This window comes from Amblyomma mixtum, chromosome 2 (genome assembly GCF_055824585.1).
Source record: "Amblyomma mixtum isolate Tamu chromosome 2, ASM5582458v1, whole genome shotgun sequence".
Classification (NCBI taxonomy): domain Eukaryota; kingdom Metazoa; phylum Arthropoda; class Arachnida; order Ixodida; family Ixodidae; genus Amblyomma; species Amblyomma mixtum.
This window is the reverse complement of record NC_143013.1, coordinates 100,944,624-100,968,215: the sequence shown is the minus strand read 5'-3', so window position 1 is coordinate 100,968,215 and position 23,592 is coordinate 100,944,624. Positions and strand designations below refer to the sequence as shown.

Here is a 23,592-nt window from a genome sequence, read left to right as displayed (position 1 = left end):
TCAGCTACTACTACTGCGACGACGAGGACCATTAACCTTCGGTCTAACAGCTAGGGCTCTAATAAATTTCACCGGCGGTCACCTTTGACAGACCCAAGAGTGTATCTCAGTGCCTTTGGCGCTCAGATGATAATCCCAAATCCGCGATGGTTCGATCTCGACTTCGGATGCGGCATTTAAACGGAGAGGGAGTGCAGATACGCCCCTGTGCCATGCGATGTCCGTACACATTAAACATTGCGAGGTGGTCTAAATTAGTCCGGAGCCTTCCACTACAGCGTCCCAAATAGCACACGCGGAGTTTCGGGATCATCGTGAAGCTTGCAGCGCGTAATGAGGCACGCAAGAAGGAACAAGACGGACACAGACATAGCGCTGTCTCGTCTCGCACAGTAACGGAAACTCATCGCAATAGTGCAGTGACCTGGCGTACTAATCGGAACACTGTGGGGTGGTATCAGAAACCATCCATTCTAATGCAAGTAGCTCTGCCCCCACGCTGTTGTGCGCTCCGAAGAAACGGGGAGGTAAGTCCAACATTCTTGAAAAAAATTTCTAAAAATTAGAAAACTCTAAGATACTGGCGTAGAAATATTTAAGGTAATGGCCCATTCTTCCGATATGTAGGAAGATCTTTCTTTTCAAGTGTTTCCATAGATCGCACGGAGCTGTTAAGACTGCCGTAGATAACGATAGCAAAAGCGTTAATACCAAATAAATGCAAGCCTGCTAACGGGAGATCTGACGATATATTGATTGTTAAAGAGAAGCCTTACAAGGTATGAAAAACTACTCTCATAAACACTATCCCGTTCAAAGAAGCTTTTGTCCAGAATTGTCTATTGTCCAGAATTGTTCAAATGTCTGTCTAGCTTTACTCATGGATTGTACCACATGCTGCATTCAGCTGTTTTGTTATTTTGTTTTGTTCCTGTGGATATGTTAAGCCTCTAATGCACTATCTGTTCCCTTTTCGTGTAAATTACAATGTATATTACAGGTTTTCGTTTGTTTGTTTTGTTTTGTTTTCTACTTGTGCTTTCTGTATTTATGTATTGCACCTTGGCGCTTGCTCTCAGGAGAGAAAGAAAGTCAAGTATCCCTTTTGTAAGAAATTCTAGAGGCCCGTGTGCTGTGCGATGTCAGTGCACGTTAAAGAACCGACCAGGTGGTCGAAATTTCCGGAGCCCTCCACTACGGCGTCTCTCATAGCCTGAGTCGCTCTTGGATGTTAAACCCCATAAACCAAACCAAACCAAACCTTTCGTCTTTTCTTCCAGAAGGTGAGCAATGCGTCCGGCCCTGATCATCAGTGCCGCGGTGGCAGTGCTGTTAGTTGCGGAGGTGCACCTCTCCTTCTGGCACGTGCCGGCCCGTTCCGACGGGCCCCAGTTACGCAATATCGACGAGGTGGTGGACACACTGTCCAACCGGGGCTACGCTGCCCTGGTGGATGATGACGAAGAGAAGACCCCCATTGACCGACTCCGTCGGAGACAGGCCCTGTTGTATGTGGCCAATCTGAACTGGAGTGTCATCAGCATCGAGGCGGTGAGTGGGCTTTGTGTCGCGCGCTGACTTAGTCTACCTATTCTAGGTGGACCAAAATTTTCACCTTCCCGTTTCCGCACATCTTTTTCAGCCGGCGGTCGCACACTGCGCCTTCATATTTTTTATTTATTTATTGAATACTGCGGACATGCTGTATGTCCAAGCAGGAGAGGGAAATACATACAGGAGGGAAAAGCAAAACAGGTGCGATAGTAACGAACGATATAAATACAACAAAACAAGCATCCATAAAGCTCACTGGATAGTGGTTCGTGTCAGAGCTCACCCACTGGCGATAAACACAACACAGTTTTCGGCCGTCACAACAGATCGTTTGTAGTGTAGCGCTGTCGAAAAGTTGTAGCGACAGCACGACGAAACATATTACAGAAAGATACAAAAGACTATAAAAAAAATATGCAAAAGTACCGAGAAATCATTTTGTAGTTTTTTTCTACTGGGGTGCCTGAATAACATAAGAGATGTTTCTGCTGTTGCTTTTGGAGTACACCAGCCTGTTGAGGCGGGGTTGACGTGGTAGGGTTGACGGGCAGGTGTTGACAGTGTTTTCTACTCGTTTTTGCTTTACCGGTACTACTATTGGTCAGGGTGCGAAGGTAGTCTGCTTCTGATCCGCTTGTAAGAGCTGTTATAGTTCTACCTTATTAAAGCGTTTCTGTTGTTATGATAGTTTGGTATCTAGCTGTCTATTCTGCTCTTCGAGCCTAGCGCAATCCTGACATGGGCCATACCCGTTAAGAACCGCGGAAGAGACAGCCTAGCTTACCCTTTTGTCACCTTGCCCCTACTAGCCTGGCATCGCCCTTCGGGAAGCTGGTGGTCCCTGGTTGGTGGGCTTAATCTGGTGTTCATTGTGTTCAGGATTGAAGACTGGCAGGTACTCCTGCCCCATCGAGCCTCTGTAGTTGGATCTGCCCCTGCACCTGCGCCTGGATCCTGGTTTCCCGGTCACTTGCCGCTCCCCCTCCTCCGTCGCGAAGTAGCGGTACTCCATCAGCTTGATCTGCCGATCTCTTCTGGCTTGGGAGGCTTCTGTTAGTTTTTCTCTTGGTTGGCTGTGTTGCTGTTGCTGGGTCCTTGTCTGTCCTGAAGCGTTGCTTTCCGGCACTACCTCCTGTGGGATGGTTCCCCTGGCAGGCCACGCACTTGGCTTCACAAGCGTGGTTTTCCTCCGGCTCCTGAAGGCAGCAGTTGCGACACACGTTAACGTTGAGGGTTCCGCAGACGTCTGCTCTGTGGGCTGCCTTCAGAATGTCTTCGCAGATCTGCAGGGTCGGTGTAGCACGTCGTCTCTTTCCATAATTCTAAATTTCAATAGCACTAAGTGGAGTGAACAATGTAGGTCTGCGCATACTCCTCCTTGAGGTTTAAACTTCGCGCCCTGAATAGCAACCTTCACGGGCATAACCTAGGAACATTTGGAACAGATATAATGGACCGCAACAAGAGTTCGATGATTAATTGTGAAAAAAGTCACGTAGAAGGCTGTACCGTTAGTCGCCACAATAGGGCCGATCCGCCAAAATCAGAAGGCGACGTCTCAGTCAGAGGGTTGAGTCAAACCTTCTACATAACATAGCCGACACGTCATCTGCGCATTCGTACAACAGTCCTGTGCCAGCTGTCACTTCGTTACCCGTGTGAAATCCGTGGCAACACTTTTGAGCAGTTCCCAAGAGCGGCTGCAACCATCAAGCCAGAATGTCTCAAGGCCGGAAATCAAGGCGTGATCCTGTGATTAAATATAGCGGCGCCAGCACCCTCCCGCTGTAAAGTGTGTATAGAGACAGTGCACCCTATCAGAATACGTTGCACTCTTTCAAGCCAGCCCCTGCTGCCCCATTATTGGTTGTCAATGCAGTATAACACTGAATTCGAATACCATTTTATGATAGGTGTAAATACAACCAAGGCGATGCAGCATTTACACTCATAAATAAATCGATGGTACCTCAGTTTGATAGACGCCTATTGCCTCCTACAGAACTCTTATAAAGAACAGTGTTGTGAGAGGACCACGTGCTGAAGGAGCTTGCCTAGCCCAGCGGCGAGGCGCCAGGGGGCCTTCGCAGCATTGCTAGGCGCGCCGGTTCCGAAGAAAACCGAATTTTAACCTTAATGCGCAAGTCTCCAGGCTTTCGCGATACATTTTTTTTTTTTGGACATAGTGAGATCCGATGGCCCTCTACCCCAAATGAAGTGGTACGTATTAAACAATGAGCTATGGTTGGAACCTGTGTACACATTCCGTTAAATTAAAATTTGAGTCAAAATTTGATTATCACCCGCCGCGGTGGCTCAGTGGTTACGGCGCTCGGCTGCTGAAAAGACGCGTGTTCGATCCCTGCCGCGGAGGTCTAATTTCGATGGAGGCGAAATGCTAGAGGCCCGTGTACTGTGCGATGTCAGTGCACGTTAAAGAACCCCGGGTGGTCGAAATTTCCGCAGCCCTTCACTACGGTGTCCCTCATATAGCCTGAGTCGGTTTGGGACGTTAAACCCGAATAAACCAATGAACTTTGAATATAACGGCTTCGTTCTCATTTCATTTATTAGACCTAGCTCTCCGAGATTAAAGTGTTCATGCACGTAATACCGCCATCTTACAATAAACATCAAAATTAGTCGCTCCCCTGTAACTGAGTTCTTGTTTGTTTGTTTCTTTCTTTCTTTGTTTCTTTGTTTGTTCTTTGCATTTATCGTGCGCTCTTCCGCGTCTCTTTTTGCGCTGTAACTTTTCAAGCATAGGGTACTGACTAGTAACGACTGACCCGGGGAAAATGCGATCGCTAGCACTTCACGTCTCTGAAATGTTATTTAATAAGGTGATCTTCGCGCCTTGATATGTGCACGCGCAGGTCAAGAAGACGTTCAGGACAGGAATAACGACGCCGGAGACGTGCTCTTCTTGCGAGGTTGTGATGGACGTCCTCAAGAAGAACTCCGGCACGATCTCGAGGCAAATTTTCGTGGCCTTCCTGTGGGCCCTGTGCTACATACAGACCTTCACCACCACAGAAGTGTGCACGGGCATCGTGAAAACCTACAAGGTGAGCGTAGCACTGGCGTAAAACGGCTGACACCTCCCCCAGACGACTTTCAACAGGAATTGCTGTTGCGATTCTCAGTCGAACGACACAACAGGGAAATTTCTGTCGTTACAACAGATTTTTCTGTAACGTTTTTGACCGAAAACTTGCAGTAGCAACTCAAATTTTTGTAGTAACAACAGGATTTTGTGTGGCTACTAAAGAAAAGTACTACAGGAGAAAATACAGTACTACAGAAGAATAAGGAAAAACAACAGAAAATTCCGTACTTACGACTAAACTCCAAAATATTTTGTCAGATTTTTTACATGCTTCTGTAGGTTTTTTTTCGCTTGGGTTGCAAGTCGCATCCGCTTATTCAAGCTGTTAAATCAGGAAAGTAGTGCTACCCCGTTATTTCACCGACATAGCAGTGTTCATGACTGAATTCCGTGGAAACGGCGTCGCATTGGTTTGTGCAGAAAAGTAGCTGAATTTAGCTCTATTTTAAAACATTCTGTTGCTTTGTCTGTAAATGCAGGAGCGAACCTGCGGCTTAGCCCACAAAAGCTTCTTAGAACGCTGAAGTTGGAAAAAAATTGGCTGTGGCTTAACTCAGTTATGTCTGGATGTGCGTAGCGAGAGGTACGGCTAATTTTATTGTTTAGCTTTGTTATCTCTATGGTTACATCTTTATCGTTTAGCTTGATACGTCTCAGTGCTTAGGTTTTGTTATTACCTATCGTTAAGCTATGGTTACATTAAAGACTAGACATTTTTAAAGTGTAACGCATTTATTTTCAAAGTCTTCATCTTGTTGTTTCTCAACTGCCACAAAGACGGCCCGATGGTCGGTGAAGTAGCAAGGAGCCGTCTCAACAGCTCCGACACAGTACTTTGAGGCCAAGTGTTACGCTCGACTCCTTCCGCTAAAGCGCCGAAGCATCGGGACGGCCCCTTGGTGCCGTATGTGTTAAAGACGCGTAACGCCGGTCTACAAAGAATCTCCAGACATCTGGAAACTGTCAATAGACAGGACTTCGGAGAGGCGTCGGCGTGGCGGCCCCGGCACCCCGAAAGCAGGGAGCGGCGTCAACAAGGGGACCCCCTGGTGGTTTATGGGGGGACATCCGCTGCACGGGAACGGCTCAACTCCCATTAGCGGTGCCGAACCCAAACGAAACGCAACGGCATGGTGTGTCGGCGGCTGTTCTGTGTTGTTTGTGGCCAGCGCGGTTGCTGGCGTGCTCGCGCTTCGGTAACGGCCTCCGGTCTTCCTGGAACCTTTCGGCGCAAGTGCGACGCCGGCCCTCCGTCCCCGCGGCTCGCTGTGAAGTGCAGGTGTCAGACTTGTGTCTCGGCTGACGAATGGCTCGACCTTAACGGCTTGTCATCGTTGCTGCGAGGGATCGGCCGGACAGCATCTTCGAGGAAGTGGCGAGGGTGAACTGGGGGACGTCCTTGTGGGCGGACCACTACAAATGGACACGTGACCCAGTTCACAGTGATTGGACGCATGCTTGATTAACTAAATTCCCCAACTAGGGACCTGGGGACAGGACACCCTATTTAAGCCGCTGTTCGGCATGGAAAAAAGGAGGCTTTTTCTTCAACCTTGTAACCTTGTCTACCTACTTTCCTTCTTGTCTCACCTTTAATCATGTATTAAACCTTTGTATTTTACCTGTTACCTTGTCTGGGAAGTTCGTTCTATGTGCCGGCAGAGAGAGGGAAATTATGGTAGGGAACACAACTCCAAGGTTTGATCTTGTTGTTTTATTTCTTTTTGTTTGTTTGTTTGTTCTTGTACTTGTTTTTGTTTGTTTGCTCGTTCTTCCTCCATCTCCTCGGCTCGCTGCCTCCTCTCGGCTTCGTGCCGACGACGAAGCCTGGCTTCTTCCAGTCTCTCCGACTCAGTTCTGCCGACGAATCCCACCGAGCCGCCCCTTCTATATATACGATGCAACGCCAGCTCCTCCTCTGTTGTTGCAACGCGCTTCCACCGGCTCCTCCTCTGACGTCATGCCAGATGGCGCGGCGAGCGGCGCTGCCAGCTGCGGCGGTTGCTAGGCAACGGCTCAGCTCGCGGTGTGGTCACCGGCCACAGCGAAACGGCGAGGATACGGCCAATGTAGCTCTCGCTACAAAAGCATAATTTCTTGGCATTCTAAGCATGATGTGCCTATTTGAACGGTGCTCTTTGCACTACCCTCTGCGACCAGCCCGGTGCGCCCATCAATGCCTGATCGCGTTCCTTCAGGCTTTTTCGCAGTTTCGCCGATCCGTAATCTTTTGTGAACGCCTGTACTTCTCACGACCACATCGACTTCAGAAGCAGAGATAATTTTAAAGTAACACTGGGACCGCATGGAAGCCTGCCTGTATTGATAGGATATCGGATGCGAATCAAAACTAGACCACTCTCGCCGAAAAGGGAGCTTTTATAGTCTAGAGAACATCACAATAAAAACGAAATGCACGTGTCGCCATCACCGGCATATTTCGCGAGTAAAGTGCATGCGTCGACATCGATTTTGGGTTGTATCTCCGAGGCTACGCTATACTTCCATTCACTTCATTAGGGGGCAAGCCGTTCTTCTCGGTAATGACGTCACGAATAGCGGGAAGATATTTAAATTCAATTTTCTCACCTATAACTGCGTCTTTCGCAGCCGGAAAATTGTCGACACAGGAAGTACGACGACGGAATCAATTTTTATTCAGAACAATAATTGGATGTATAGCATGATACAACTTAAAAAAACAGCAGTTGCTAACAATGGTCCACGTACCGCGGCGTCTTGTATTGCTCCGCTCGCCGATCGTAACAGTAAACTATTTTAAACAAGCTAGGTATCAAAACTCTAGAGATTAACTTTTTTTTTCTTGTGATAAGCTTCTTATCTAGGTATAGAAGAAAAGTTTCAACAACGGATTACTTTTTTGTCGTGGAGGAGTTCTGGGCGCGAAGGCTCAATGTGGGCGGAGCTTCACTGCAGACTTAAGTTGTATCCGACTACAGTAGTCCAACGTGTCCCTTTAAAGCTTGTAGCTTTGTAGCTCTTAGCAATTCCCGGCGTCTACAGTTTGCCGTTGCACCCCATTTTTTTTGCTCATAATATAGTCAGCAATTATAGTCCTAAACTGAAAATAGCAAAGTGTCACGGCACTCAGGGCGCAGCAACAACGCTTGGATACGAAGATGCGGCCGGTATTCAAAAGCGACTGCAGAAGTAAAACCGTCTTGGGGTTCTGCTCTCCGCCTTTCATGATTGCTTCCAGCGACAGTGGGTTATCGTTGTCGCCGGAATAGGACAGCCGGCGCTGCAAGTGGTAGGAAGTGGGCTTGTCACAGTAATAACTGACATTACATTTTTTTTTGCTTTTACTTGCATTTGTATTCGCGGCATACACGTATCGTTTTGTATTTTTTTTATTCCGTGTACACTTTGATGTCCCGGCGCTGTGCCGTTCCATGAATAAAGTTAAACTGCGCAATTATCTGCCTTCTCTCCCTCTCTCTCTTCAAGGACGACGTGGGCTACGTGATGAGGACCACCAGGTCTTCTCCAAACGAGCTCTGCACGCTCATGTTTGGCAGAACGTGCGGCAATCTCACGTCCCCCGAACACGTGTGGGAGATCACCGTTCCCGAGAGACCTGCTGCGTCCAGGTCGGCCCTCAAGGAGCGTCTATCCTCTCTGCTTTCTCCATTGCTGGTAATGCTAAAGCATCAATCGCGCATGTGTGCGAAAATGGCGCTCTTAATTAAAAGACGATATTGCCACGTGGAGCAGACAACGCCGCGGACAATAGGCGAGCAGATTGACGTGGCTAACGTGGCACTGTGGCGATCTGTCTATTGGGTTGACACCCACAAAATTCTTCCAAATGACGATTGAACAACTCGGCAGCCCGATAACATGAGTGCTCAGTGGTCGTCGAAGTACCGCCACCCTCAGCCACGCTCAATTTAAATTTTACGAGGAAGCTGCCATACAAGACGCGGAAAGCAACCACGACAGTCTTGAACAACGTAGATGCGGCTGCGCGGGGCTGAGATCTGGTTGCATCTCGGTCGCGCCTCGCATCACAAAGTTATTTATAAAGCAGACTGCCCGCGGTATTGATCATAAACAAGTAAATAAAACCATCGCGACAGAACCCCCTTCTTAAAAAAATATATGGACTCGAGGCTTTACGGAGAAGCGAAAGCCAGGCAAGAAGACCTAAACTCTGAGAATGCAAACAAAGCGAAGGCTATCTTTAGGCGGTAGACACGCGCAACTTCAGGGCGTGCACAGCGCCGCAGTGACGCTATCGCTCTGGAGGAGACTTCGTAGTCCAGCTCTCCGAGCCGACATATATTAGTGTGGGCGCAGAAAAAGAAAAAAAATAATGTTGCAGGTGGAAGCCGTCGCGTCCGCCCTCACCGTTCGACCACATTCCTACGTGGCACTTACGGTAATACAGGACGCACTATGTCCGCCGCTATGGACGAGGGTGGCGCTGGTGAACACTCTCAAGGAACACATAAATACCCCCGAAGGCAGCAGATTAGGCAGCCGTCGCCGTAGCTCAGTTGGTAGACCACCGGACACTAAATTCGGAGGTCGTAGGTTTGGATCCCACCGGTGGCATGAGGTTGTTTCTTCGTCTGCGTTTATTAATCTTCAATTGTTGAAAAACTATAAATTAAAAAAAATACATCCCCTACGCTCCTTGGTTTCGGTGGCTGTCGTCTTTCGTCATGAATGCCATAACGAGCACCTCTTTGCATTCCCTTGTCCCACGTATATGTGGCCGATTACGACCTTAACTTGATCTGGATTAGAGGTTTATATTATCTAAATGATATTTGCTCTAGGTAACAATGAACGAAAATTAAGTGCTTGTAGGGAGGGCAAAACACATGTCTAGAACGAACGAACTGTGTGTTCCACAGCTCCCAAAGCCGCTACGACCAGGAAGGCAAAAAATGACGATGAAATTCTATGAGTGTAACTACTCGCGCTTACATCCGTAAGATTTCTAACCAACTGTTGTCGCTAGATATTGCGTGCTTAGACCGAAACGCTCCCATAACGTATTCTAGAAATGCCTTTTGTCCAGTGTAAGAGGGCATATCTTGTATCATGCGTTAGCCGAGTATTAAACTGTAGTTCCACTTTTGCAACTGACTGCTGCATCCACGAAAAGAAACGATTCTACAGTTTAAACATAGCAGAAGACGAGACAAACGATCCGTGCTGCTTTCAGGGGTGCCAAGAATCCCGCAATCACAGAGGAGAGGCCACGATGTGCCACAGTCGCGTGCAACACATTCCGTGCTAAGATCCGCGCTGTTGCAGGCCCGCGGGAGAGCAGGCCCGAAGTCGTTCCGCGTGCTCCACCTGTCGGACACGCACTACGACCCGGAGTACGCCGAAGACAGCCTGGCGTCGTGCGAGGAGCCGCTCTGCTGCCGGCCGTGGTCTGGCAAAGTGCGCAACGACAGCGACCGCGCGGGGCGCTGGGGAGATCTGCGCTACTGCGACCTGCCCTTCCGCACGCTGGACAACATGCTCGAGAACATCGGCCGCCAGAAACACGAGGCGAGATATTCTCTTCATCTTCCCGCGACTCCACTTTCTGTATGCCTGTGGGAGTGCTGCGTCCGAGTGCCCCATCTGTGGCCTTGAGCTTTTGTAGCGAGAGCTACACTACGCAAGCCGCTTCGCGAGGTTAGCGTGGCTGCGCGCTGAGCCATGGCACCACCGCTCCGACAGTTGTGCGCATACGCGGAGTGACGTCAGAGCGCGCAGCTGGTGTGCGGGCCGCGCGCCTCGGCGTTGCGCTGACGGCGGACGCCGCCCGCCTCGTCAGTTGTGAACAAGTCTCACTACTTTACTGAATATCGGAGCGTCTTGATTGGTATAAACAATGAAGTTCAGGCCGTTACGTAAACCGTGTGTCTTACTTTCAAGCGAAACCTAAGCGCAGCCAGGTGTATGTACCTCTCTCTAGTCTACCAGGTTTAACCAGAGCTAAACCACGGCCAATTTTTTACTACGCTATCGATCACCATGTCACCTTATCAAGTAGCCATAGGGAGGAGACATGATTCTTTAAAATAATTTGAGTGGTCGGTTTGGTTAACGAAGGTCTCACCTAGTGCTACACATACGAGAAGAGAAAGAGGACAACCATGAGGCACAAAAAAAAATGAAGATGATGCAGCGGAGAGAGAGGGAGAACACACACTATTTGGGGCCTTCTGATACGCGGGCGGTTCACACAGGTCAGGAGAACCATTGGTGTAGACGGCCTCCAGACCTGGCCGATCATTTCTCACTGAAGGGGAAGCTCTGTGTGAGCCATCCTCGTATCCACTATGTGTGCATGATTTCCTCGTTGTAGTGTTCCCTGAGTTGCTGGGGGCAGTTCCTGACGATGTAGATGAGTTCGGAGACCACCGCGCAAGTGGGGCATGCGTTAGTCGGACATTGTTTTGGCCAGATTTTATTGCACCGTACTGGATTCAGAAGCGTGCGTGCTTTCATGTTTTTCTATATCGTGGCTTCTTGCCTAGTCAGTTCTGTGTCAGGTTCCACGTATTCCTTTCTGCTAGTCGGTGGTGGTCTATAATCTCGCCGTATGCAGATACGCACGACAACACACACAATGAGCAGAGGCGTTCCTAAATGTCGATGAAGGACAACTAAGCCAAGCTGCTGAATTGGTCAATTGAGTATCGTCCGCGGTATTCCCATTTCGCGGTCACTGAAAGACTACCACTACTGCGCTGTATTCGCAGTGGCCTGAAACGTAACTGCTTCCAATTTCACAGGTGCAAGCTCTCACAGAGACATGCATCCTTCTTCCCGTGCATAAACGATTGTAGTGCCAGCAGGTTAGCTATCGTGTTCATTGTGCAATTATTTCAATAGATCTTGGCTCTGGAGTGAGATAGTGGTGTATAAAGAAAAAGTCCGCAGTAAAAACAGGCGGCATCACTTTGAGGCTTAGTCACTTGGCGCTAAGCAAACAATTTGTAAAACTGAGTGGAAACGAGTCTCGCTGCTTTCCAAAAGAAATATTGAAAGCGAAAGCACTGTTTTGTTTATAACAGTTTTTTTTCGTAAGTACTTGCGTCTAGCAGTATGGCGAACGCCTCACCTATTAAGTAATAATTTGGTCTGCCCACAAAGGCGTTCTGTCTTTACCTTTCTTGCCCGCGTGAAAATTTCCCACTAGAATCAGCCGAACACAGCTGATTCCATTAGGCTTCGCGTAGATTTAATGCACCTCGTTAATCTGCAGTCTCACCTGACCTGTTCCAGTGGTGGGGAGATGTACGGGAGGCGAGCTACTTTAGCGGATCGGATTAGAACTGTTTATTTTTTCTTCCCTTTAGAAGCTACTATTTAAGCTATTTCGTTTATATATATATATATATATATATATATATATATATATATATATATATATTTGTTTATTTTCTTTTATTCATTTACTTATTTGACTGCTTGTTCATCACTCATTTTTGTTTCTTCATTTATTTGTTTTTGCATTTTTTGTTTCAGGATACAAAAAGCCGCAATTTCAGGTTCACACAGGAGAGAAAATACAAAGCCAAAGGAAAAGCCGGGAAGCCCGATATAGAAAATACTCAGGCGTTTAGAAAGTCCACACACAGTTTAGCAAAGACCGAAATACATCAACGAATCAGTCAGGCGCTGGCAAAATTAAAGTAGTGAAAAATGGCCCTGTAATGGAGTTCCAGTTCGAAACGGAGCGAAAAAAAAAACAAATTTTCTTCAACGTTTTTGTGTATTCAGATACAGGTTTTAAGGAATGGTTGCTGACTACCGTCTTCGTCTTGTGGCTATTTAGCAATTTTTGGTGGAGGCATGTTTTGTTATGGGCTAATTTTCAGCGTAAACATCAAAAAGGACATTTCTTGCTGGTTTAGGTACTTCATGCTTCATAGCACGTACAGCGGCCTTTTTAGTTATTTTTTTCATTTCCTGGTTAGTTCCCCGCACGGCCGTAGTAGTCTGCCCTACAGTTATCAATTTATTTTGTCTACAGCATGCTTCCCCTGCATTGCAACACGGCACTGTTTTCGGCGCGAAACAAACGACAAGCCTCACAGAAAGATTTCGCGTTTTCAGCTGGAGTTTGCGTACTGGACAGGCGACCTTCCCCCACATGACCTCTGGAGGGTGACACGGACGAGCAATTTCGAAAACTTCCAGACAACGACAGCGACCATTTTTGAGCGGCTGGCCGGCCTCAAGGTCTACCCGGTGGTCGGCAATCACGAAGCTGTGCCTCCGAACCTGTGAGCCGCCATTCCTCTGCCATTCGCCAATAGTTCGGAGGAAACGAGGAAGCCGTATGGAGAGCACTCACACAGAAGACCACTATTTTTAAGCTCAAAGGTTAGGGTAGAGAGACAGAGAGAGATAGCTTTATTAGATTTTTTCCATCGAACGTCGTCCTCTTTATTCAAAAGCCCATGCGCTGGCAGCAGTAACCTACGCGTGGTGGATCTGCGGGACCTTCTGGCCGCAAAAGGCGAGCGACAGCCAGTGTTCCCACCAGGGCTTCATGGACATTCTCGCCTCTCGCCCCGTTCTCACACCCGAGAGATCGCGGTCCTAGCCGCAAAATAGTATATCCGTGTCTGTCCAGGATACCTGAGCCTCTTTTACTTGGCACACGAGATCAATGAAGCTCGTTTGCTCATAGCTTTCAAATTTTGTTTAAAAACTAACGTCGTTTCTAGTCTTAAATTTCAATTCCGTACTAAACTATAAAGCAAGTAAGCATTTTAAATATCTCAAAGGCTGCAGCATCCCCATTGTTCTAGCAGAGAAAACCGTGTGTTCATCTTCTTTCAAGAAACGCCTCAAGCTCGAATGCGGCGTAGCATTGCTGTTGTCTGCAGCAACAATGCAGGAGCCATTCTTAACCCCAAGCCGACCGCCATTCTTTATTTTCTTGAGCTATGGGTCCTTTTGCATCATATCCTGACCTGCGGTTACCGTATGGTGGTCACAAAGAGTGAGAACACACTAACAAGAGAAATCTACAACAACCCCCGTTCACCATCCGTCCACCCAGCCTCTTTGTCGTAGTTCGCGGATGAATTAGAGGTACATAAACGATCCCCACTGCGAGCTTCGCGCTTTCTGCTCGCAGGTTCCCAGAGACTGACCACGCCGATCCGGAGCAAGCGGAAAAATCAAAGTGGCTGTACGAGGCCCTAGCCGCAGACTGGGAAGGCTGGCTTCCACCTGAGGCCCTGGCCACAGTCAGAGAGTGGGTATCCTTATTGACCCTTAATGTCTTACTGCGCATGCGTGTAAATGCATGCAAGCGTGAGCGCAAGCCTCGGTCCTAATGACTGCACATCGAATGAATGGGAAAAATAAAAATAATGTTACTTTTAAAAAAAGAAAGGTGCCGATGCACCTTTCTTTGAAAGTTTAGCCCCTAATTTTGTTGCCGCGATTTTCATGGCAGCTTCCACTTCAGTGGCAACAACCTGCGAGAGAGCACTCTGTTGCAGCGCTCCCAGTGGCTTGGTGGTACTCGCTTTGTTTTGCAGAGCCTGTAATTGCGAGTCCCTGACACGGATGACTTCGTTACATTGTTTCAGCGTTATTTGTTCGTCTCTTGTGAGAAAATGGCCTCAGCTGCGCAATTTCAACCTCGTGGGCACTTTTATCGCTTCAAAATTAGCTCTGATTCAAAATTCCTTCTTGTCACCAGGGCAGGGTACTACGTGGTCAAGCCAAAACAAGGGCTTCGAGTGATATCACTCAACACAAACTTCTGTTACAACTTCAACTTGTAAGTACGTCCTTCCGGATTCCGCTTGCTTATAACAGCGAATTATCGCAGTAAATCTTCTTCTTCCGTTTATTTACATGGTGTCGCTACCAGTAGCAGAAACTTTGCAACACGAAACATGAATTTAGCGACTCATTTTTCATGGCCTCACGCAAAGCGCTGTACAAAGACAAAAACGACAGATCGCTGCGTGCCAGTAAAGCAGCGCTCCAGGCTAGCCAAGACTGAAAATTTCGAAGTAAGGAAATAGCGCAGTAACTGTCTCACTTCTCGGTGGACACCTCAACTTCGCCGTAAGGGAAGGGATGAAGGAGGGAGTGAACGATGAAAGAGAGAAAGGTGCCGTAGCGGAGGGCTCCGGAATTATTTCGAAAACCTGGGGATCTTTACCGTGCAAGTCGAGATCTGTAAAAAAGGTATCGAATTGATCTGATTTCGCTGTTTAGACGCACACATTGCTAGCACGCTGCAAGAACATAAGCACGTTGACAACAGAGGTGATAATCTTGTTTTAATGGCTGGATTTACGCGATCTCAAAATAGCCACATTAAGCTCATCTTCTGGACAAAAAACCGGCTGTTGGGATCATGCACACGATAGCCAGAAGAAAGAACAAGTGTGCGTGATGGTTGGAATTAATAAGCGTGCCAGATGTAAGTTAGTTTGCCCGACCCCATCGCCAAATTGCAGCTAATTCCCTTCACTCTTAGGAACTCACTAACAACGAGTTCACGTATACGCACCGGGATCAAGCCTCTACACTCCCGCATAGCCCGACGCTGCCTCGGCCGGCTCCTGCCTTGTTCATGTGAACGCCGCTACTGAGACAATGGCTTCAGCATCGGCACTTGCTGCGGCTTTCGTTATAGCTGGATTCGGTACTAAATTTCAGCTTATGATGCGCGTCTAGCATGCGTTTTTTGGCGACTTCCCTACTGCGAACAACCTACAGAAAGTAACTCCCTAGTATCGAAAAAACACGAAGTGGGACTTCTTGAGCGACCTCCATGCTTAAACAACGTGAGGGCAGTTGTCGCCAAGATAGAAATTTTATTATTGCGGGAGAGATGAGTTGCCTCCTTCTGTAAGGACAGCGCGGTCAATAAGAGCTCTGAGGTATTTTCCAGATACGGCGTGCTTCTAATGCGACGCTATACTTCTCACACTGTTCTGCGCCCTAGTATAACTCATTTTTTTGCAGCATTTTAGTGTGGTACGCTTCGTTAACCGGGTGCTTTGCTTGCTCACGTTGCAGCTGGCTCCTCGTGAACTCCACGGACCCTGGCAGCCAGCTGAAGTGGCTGGTAGAAGAGCTCCTGGACGCCGAGAGCGCTGGCGACAAGGTACGAGAAGCAGGTGATGGAGGCCAAGTGCCGGTCTTCGCAGTGGTATGAGATGTGATTCGATTCGCGGCGCATTTCTCTACATCCTATAACATGCTCACAAGCGCTGCCTATTTAGTGTTCACTTTGTATAGAAACACCATTTCGCATGGCTCGTAGCGCGGGGTCTCTTCGTGTGTTTGGTTAAGTATTTGGTGACAGAGCCCATCTAGAGTCTTTTTCTGGTGCGCATGTACCCGTTGGTATGACTGTTCTGTAAACCTTAGACCCCTTAACGAGCGCCTGACACTCTTTACCATTTTGCCGTCGTGACTACCGCTACTATACAGGAAGACGACACGACGAGCGTTCACTGTAGTCCTCATCTTCCCTCTTTTTTGTATGTCTATCTACTTGTCCTCCCTTCTATAGTTCGTAGTATCAGGGCAGAGATAATTGCAGACTTCTCTCTCTTTCTCTTGGCTAAGCCGGCCCTAATTAAACAGCCGCGACCTACTGAAGCGAAAAAGTAGAAGATTTTCGTGCTAAATCTGCGCTTCAAATATAGCTTTTAAATCCTCAGAAAAAACTCTGCGTTTAGACTAAGTCGAAATTCGTTAATATGCGTTGTCGGTGTAGTTTGTCTATTCTGATGGTTGTTCTTAACGCACACAAAGATGACACAGTAAAGGACGAGGAAGACAGGACAGGACACTTCGCGTCCTGCCTTCTTCGTTTTTACTGTGTCATTGTTGTGTGCGCTAAAAAGAACTCATATGGACCACTGAACCACCTTGCGATGCGGCCGAAATCGCATACATTGTTCCCCGTATGTGCACGTCATAAGCATAGATGAGCTGCTTGCCGTTCAAATCACGTAACAGGACCTGAGTACCATGTTTTCAGGATGCACGCTTTCTGAAACACGGGGCCAACCACGCGCTGTTCCGGCTGTGACATAATGAAAAAAAATAAAAACAACGGCAGCTCCATCTGCCGCTGCGCAGTTTGTCAACTCGTGTTACCATTTCTTAACGCTAGAAAGAACTCCTGAAGGGGCCTTCTCTAGTGTTCACGCCTAAAACATTCTCTGAGTCGTTTTGCGAAGAGCTGTCGGTCTAGCCGTTACGCTTTAGCACGTTTCCGCTTCGTGCTCTCCGGCATATTCCACTCTGGAATGTCTACGATTCATTGTTGTTATCGACGTAACCACTCAGCTTGTTCGCGTTCACGCTATCGCTGATATCTTTTTCTACATTCAATAGCTTTCTTCAGAGCAAAGCAGAGGTCCTGCTTTAATACCCATTTATACACAGATTCCAGTTAGCAATTGGAAAATGTCTGCAAAACTGTTCCTCCCATTTAGCTGGATCAATGTTTCGCATTAAATGCACAAACACGAGGGGAACAGTGTTTCCCACATCTCGACATCAAATCAAATCCAAGCATTTATTTTGTCTCTAAACTTCCTCGTCTTCGACAAATGGAAAATGCCTGGGAGGCTCTTGCAGCATCTCTTGAGTTACGTGTATGACGTGTAATCACAGATCACGATTCAGAAAACTAAAAGCCGTACCAAGCTCTTTTTCCCAGTTGATTACGATGTCTATTATGTTCCGCCAATCATTCCAGGTGCACCTGATAGGCCACATACCACCCGGTCTACCCGACTGCCTTGACACCTGGAGTGCCATGTTTCACAGAATCGTGGAAAGGTGAGAGTTTTCTAGACTACTCATGCTTTTAGCTCTCTCTCCACTGCTACGGTGTAATGCAAGGCGTGCTCGATAAGTTTTCAGTGATCAAATGATGGAACTGCAAAAGTTAGGTTAAGTGAATGTTCCGAGTGCTCGCTTTCCCTGGAGCTCATCATCTTTCGCCACAGTTCACATGAAAGGCTACACTTCAGCCATTGGTGCATTCTAGCGCGCAGTGACGAGAGCGGCTGACAGCTCCGACAGCGAACTGATCAACTCTCCGTAGTACGCCAAGCGCGTACCCTTAAGGAGTCCCTCAGTCTGCGATATCATTCGAAGGTCGAATGGAAAGAGGTCGGGGTTATTAGGTGGATGACTAAAAGTATCACGCTCTTTTTTTTTTTTTTTAGGGCAGCATGCGGAGATTTGTGCACTGATTTTCTAGTGTGTCGCTGGTGGTTTCGAGTGCGACGAGAAGTGATTTCTGTTGAAAAAGAGGGCATTCCGGACTTTTATCTGAATTCATCGTCTTTGAGTTCCGTCGCTTGAGAAGATTACAGCGTAGGAGCCGGACTTTCCTGACCACTCTACGCAGTATGAATTGGGCTCTCTCCAATCCAGAGCAGGTTTACATGGCTTGCTCTGAGTGCATATCTACACTAAAGGTTTAGCCAAAGATATTCTGTTTCTTTTTGCGTGAAATAAAACTTCTCAGGAAGCATATAATTGCAGCTAAACCTTACTCATTGTTCGGCTTAATGTTCAAAACTACTCGTCCTCATTCATTTCCACACTTCCCACTCGACATTTCTGGTCTTTTTTTTTTTCGTGTTTCAAAACTTGTGTGCAAATGCATTCGCAATTTAAGTACATGATACTGAATTTCTAAAAGCACTTTCCCTTCCCATTCAATAGATAAATGTCGAATGATGAGAAAATAGGTTGAAAAGCGTTCCCCCCTTGTGTTGCGCCCGTACAGATTTTCGGACACCGTGGTTGGACAGTTCTACGGCCACACGCATTACGACGAGATTATCGTCTACTACTCGTCCGAGAACCGCAAGCGGCCATTCGGCGTCGCCTTCGTTGCGCCGAGCGTCACCGCGTACACCTTCCTGAACCCCGCGTACCGCATCTACGACGTCGACGCACAATCCAAGGTAAGGCCCAGTTCTCGTGCATTCGTTTCCCCATCTTTTTCTACAGTTACCCATCTAGCTAAATAAAGAATCAGCAATCATTGTTTTATTTTGCGACAGTACAGCTGCATTATGCATGTTTTCCGTAGTCTTCCGTAGTTTCTACCGTAGTTTTTTAGTAGTTAATTGTCGTCATATAGTAATTGTACTGGAATGTGTGGCGCAGATGAAACTCATCAATGCTAGTACTCGAGGATCGACATGCGTTAACCATACACATTCCTTGCTCTTCGCGCTATTTGGTAACAGCTGCAATAGCGCTCAAGAAATACATCACCATCTCCACTACTCCGCCGCGGTGGCTCAGTGGTTACAGCGTTCGGCTGCTCACCCGAAAGACGCCGGTTCGATCCCGGCCGCGGCAGCCTAATTTCGATGGAGGCGAAATTCTAGAGGCCCGTGAACTGTGTGATGTCTGTGCACGTTGGAGAACCCCAGCTAGTCGAAATTTCCGGAGCCCTTCACTACTGCGTCCCTCATAGCCTGAGTTACTTCGGGACGTTAAACCACAATGAACCAACCAAACCAGCCAACCATCTGCGCTAATTGCAGGATCACCTGATCATTACCTGACAAATCAACGCGATTTAGATCGGAGGCATTTGCAATGCGAATTCTGAGCAATATTATTATGCCATCTTTGGTCATGCGATCTATCCAAGTAGGGCCCTTCGCCAGGTTTGGACATTCGAAATAAACAAACCCTGCGCGTAGATCGGGCAGTTATGATCATCTCTGCAAAACATCAGAGCCACGCGCGCCCTGGAGGGAAGTACAAAATGAAGTAAAAGGCCGTTCGCGCTCTCTTTCGACAAAGCCAAACTTCTCGTCCACTACGCTGCCTCTCAAGGCTTCGCAGTGAACACACATCAACGCTGCATTTCGTTGGTCCATTGTTCTGATTCACGGACGAATGACGGTCGACGTCTCGCCTTTTGCTTGCTGCTCTCGCTTTTTCCTTGCGCCGTTAGTTTCGGCACGAAAAAAAAAATTGACATATATTTTACTTTTTGCCTCGGTCTGTTGTTGTCTCTGCGTGGCGTTGGTGCTGCTCTTCCCTTCGTCTGTCATTCACCTCGTTCATTTGTTCTACCGTGAACGCGAGCCGACGATCTCTCCAGAAAACGGCCTCGCGTTCCTATGCCCCCCCTCCCCCCCCCCCCCCCCCTTATAAATATAGCCTATAGACTTTCTATACACTTGTTATGGACTCTGTTGCCTTCCTATAGATGTTTCCTTTTGTCTGTTCATAGTCTATAGACTGTCTACAGATAAAAGTCTATTAAAAGTGCCCAAGTGCCGCAAGTGCGAAATCATCAAAAAAGGTAAAAAAGAAGAAAAGTGCACCTCTCTTTTTCACCGCACTCGAGTGCTGAAGCGGCTCAGTAAGCAGGCTGATAGGGAGATTTCTGAAGCTTTCTGCATTGATAAAGCAGAAGACAAGTGCGTAAGCACCCCTTCAATTGTCCTCGCTGAGAAAGAGTTGTCATACACAGCAAAAAACACGCGCGCCACCTTGCCGTGATTTTTGATTGCTTGCTATTCTGGTATGAAAGGAAATCTTTACAAAGTTGAGGTTCTTGCGCATGCGCAGACGTGACTTGGAGAATAGAGAATATTTTCTTGAATGGGTATTCAACTTCAGTTGTTGAAACTAGCGTGTCTCCTCTCTGTTTGTCTCTGTCCGCTGTTTTATTAGCGCAGACACGTCGCAGACAGTGTCCCAGCACCAACTAGTCCACCTTTCTTGTTTAATCATGCCCTCCAGTGACAGTGACTATATGCAGGATAGGGGAGCCAAGAGGCCAATTACGCTCACAGCTTTTTTTCTTTGCAGCCTTCGTGCAAAATAGACTTCGATAGAGCCCTTTATTACCCTGATATCAATTCTGACAGTTGATTATTGTCGCAGCCACCGTTACAACACAGCTTTAATTAGACAGTTGTAGGAAAGGCTGCAGGCTTTATTTTTCTTGCGATCACTGCTTGAACCAGCAGCGTATAATACGAAATGAAGATGCATATTTTGAGCCCTTTTATGGATGTGTAAAAACTGCCCATGATTCGGAGGAACACGATGAGAACCACGGAAAACGTTTTGGCGCTCTTCAGTGCCTGCCTCACATAGGATCGGCGCGCCTGATCTATACGCAGCTTGTGACGAGACACGAGACGTACTTCATGAACCTGACCGAGGCCAACCAGGACGGCGCAGAGCCCCAGTGGAGACTCGAGTACAGCACCAAAGACCTGGGCTTGTCCCACGCTGGCCATGAGGACTGGACCGGGCTGATCGGCGCAATGGAGGCCGACAGGTCCCGGTTTGACCAGTATCTAGGGTGTGTGCATGTAGTTAGTCCTAGAGTAACGCGATTAGGAACTCTATCTCAAAACTTTTTTCATGTTGAAAAGTTGTTGCATAGCAACAAACATAAAATACTTACGCGTAGGTCACTGCCGTGAGCAGGAAAAAAGAAAGTGGCGCATAATGTCAATGATCGGAAAGTTAGTAGCATGAATTAGAGAACAAACGCGAACGGATAGTGCTACAGCAAAAATTAAGCGCAATTATTTTCGGCGACACAATGGATACCACGGTAAAGAATCAAGGACTGCAAATCGTCACGTATAGCGATAAGATTATGAAACATTCACGGGATTTTTGGGGAAGCTCAAGCGACAGCAGTCAGCTATAACGCACCAAGAGCGAGGCCAACAGCTAAGAACGACGTCGTTGCCCGAAGCGAATGGCGATAACTCTTCGTTCGGCCGCAGCGTTACGTTCGGATTATATGTTTCCTCACTGAACAAGCGGCAAGCTTAGATGTGGACTGGCTGGATGACTGGCTCGTACCGCGAGCAGGCGCATTACTACCGCATTAGATTGGCGCTCAGCAAAGCAACTGCCTAGCGCGCCGTTCCACTTCGCAACCAGCCATCGCGATATCTGTTGCGCCACTTTTTATTGCGAAAGCAATACTACGCCAGGCCTAACCGCTCGCCGCGTGGTCCGTGGACCCCCCTGCTCCTCGAGGACCCGCCACCGCGCCTAACAGATAGTGTGACGTCAGTCTCTCCGTTGCTATGGCGACGCGTGATGTCAGCTTGCTATCTCCATCGCATCCAGAAGGAGCCGGTCGTGCCGCGCTCCTCGAGGAGTCTCGCCATGGTAGTCAACGACGAAGAGTCTATACCTGAATCTATAGTTGCTCTACTGCTTCTATTGCTTTCGCAACCAAGCAGGTTTAACCAGAGCTAAACCACACCAATTTTTTCATTCGGTACCCGCGACCATGCCATGCTGTGTTCGCCCTACTTGACTAATCGCTTTTACTCTCTAATAGCCGCGTGTGGTGAACTGAAGATGGTCGACAGGATTCCAGAAACCAGAGGTTTAATGTTTGTTCCTCTACGCCGGCTGATCTCCGCAGGTACACCACACGCCTGGGCGACAAGGGGTCGCATTGCGACGAGGAGTGCCGAGAGCGACTGCTGTGCCGTTGGAGAACGGACAGGGCGCACGACTACTCGGCCTGCCCCCGTGACCCCACCGTCGCCAGGAGTGACACCCTGAGGCACTGAGTGGCCCTCAACGGAGCTTGCCTGTCTTAATGGGGGGGGGGGGGGGGGGGGTTATCTGACACTTACTGTAACACAACCGCGTAGTGTCCGCGCGCCATTAGTGCGTCGATGTGCGTACCACCCTGGTGCGTACAGCGTTTAAGCGGTGCACTGTGCAGCTTGCGGAGCTATTTTGAAGCGGCAGTTGGCGGCAGTCCCGGAAGGTGAAGTCACGTCAACCTCAAGACAGACAGTAGCAATTCACATCAAACCCGCTAGATGGTGCTTGAAATGTCGCACTCTTTGCTACGCAGCGCCTCGCTCGAGTGCTTTAAAGGACTGGCAAGCACTGTACGGCGTTATTCAATTGTGCCGCATAGTTGTCAAGAGTTGCACGCGCGCCTACAAGTCAAACCTTCCGAACCTGTACGACCAGAAAGATGAGGCAAGTATCATAGCAGTGTATGACTGTGCTACGTTCATCTCCAGGATCAAATGCTCTGACAACTAATCAGTATGAATGCACACATTGCTGCCTGCCTTTCGCTGATTATGCACACCACTCAAGCAGTTTCGTCCCAAATGTATCAAAAAATATAGCGTCAAAACAAGCGCTGCTAATGTTTCGGCTTTAGATTTTAAAGATGGACATGCTGCTTTAACACGCACTGTACAAAGCTTACGTGCAATTCTAGTATGCTACACTGCCCGAATAAACATTTTACTCGAGAGGTATACTACCTGATTACTCGCGCCTAAATTACTCCCAAACCAGTGCATGCTGAGTTTAGTGCAAAACAAACGCCACATCTTTTGACATTTTGAAGAAATCGTTGCTAATTAGCGCGGTAGAACACACAACGCTTTCCTGACGGCGTTGGCCTGTCATCCCCTCGCCGGCATCGCTGAAGATTTGCCGCTTTCTTCGTATGTACAGCCAAGGGGCAAATTGTAACAGCAGTTCCTTCCTGTTATGTATGCGCTCATAAGGCACAAAAAATGTATTAGGTAGCACATAAAACAGCCCACAACAACTATCAATCTGTGTCGCTCAGCCGCATTCGGTGCACAGCCTTGTACTCGGGGCATGCAGTGAGATAAAAGTTAAACTTATCTGCGCACTCGACGCTGAGAGCACGATCTTTCGCCCTTAATGCAAAGTCATGGTTTTAGAAGAAAAAGAAGACCGCAGATAGTTTTGTTTTGCTGCAATATATGCTTTTTTATATTTCGAATTAATCTCTTCTTTTTTTCTCTTTCTCTCTCTCTCTCTCCAATCCAAACTCATACCTTTTTTCGCTCCCTGCCCTCCTTGTGGTAGACTCCCCCGGTGTTGCTCTCCCGTGTGCTTTTCTTTTGCCTTTACTA

The 23,592-nt window shown here is 47.9% G+C and overlaps 1 protein-coding gene across 1 annotated transcript; it reads left to right on the top strand.

Moving 5' to 3' along the window:
- Window positions 1-1,290: 1,290 nt before the first annotated feature.
- LOC149360310 (sphingomyelin phosphodiesterase-like) lies at window positions 1,291-22,245 on the top strand. The gene is made up of 12 exons (XM_089567830.1): window positions 1,291-1,551; window positions 4,431-4,622; window positions 8,132-8,320; window positions 9,977-10,195; window positions 12,758-12,927; window positions 13,791-13,910; window positions 14,364-14,444; window positions 15,701-15,788; window positions 17,400-17,482; window positions 18,444-18,624; window positions 20,818-21,002; window positions 22,095-22,245. Exons 1-12 carry the CDS (start codon window positions 1,291-1,293, stop codon window positions 22,243-22,245), a joined length of 1,920 nt encoding a protein of 639 aa, XP_089423956.1.
- Window positions 22,246-23,592: the final 1,347 nt, after the last annotated feature.

Excerpts from the sequence above, each read along its gene's own strand:
- LOC149360310 (XM_089567830.1), top strand. The coding sequence starts at position 1,291 with ATGCGTCCGGCCCTGATCATCAGTGCCGCGGTGGCAGTGCTGTTAGTT. Across the intron at positions 8,321-9,976 it reads CTCTGCTTTCTCCATTGCTG|TCGTTCCGCGTGCTCCACCT; the intron begins GTAATGCTAAAG and ends GCAGGCCCGAAG. Across the intron at positions 12,928-13,790 it reads GAAGCTGTGCCTCCGAACCT|GTTCCCAGAGACTGACCACG; the intron begins GTGAGCCGCCAT and ends TTCTGCTCGCAG.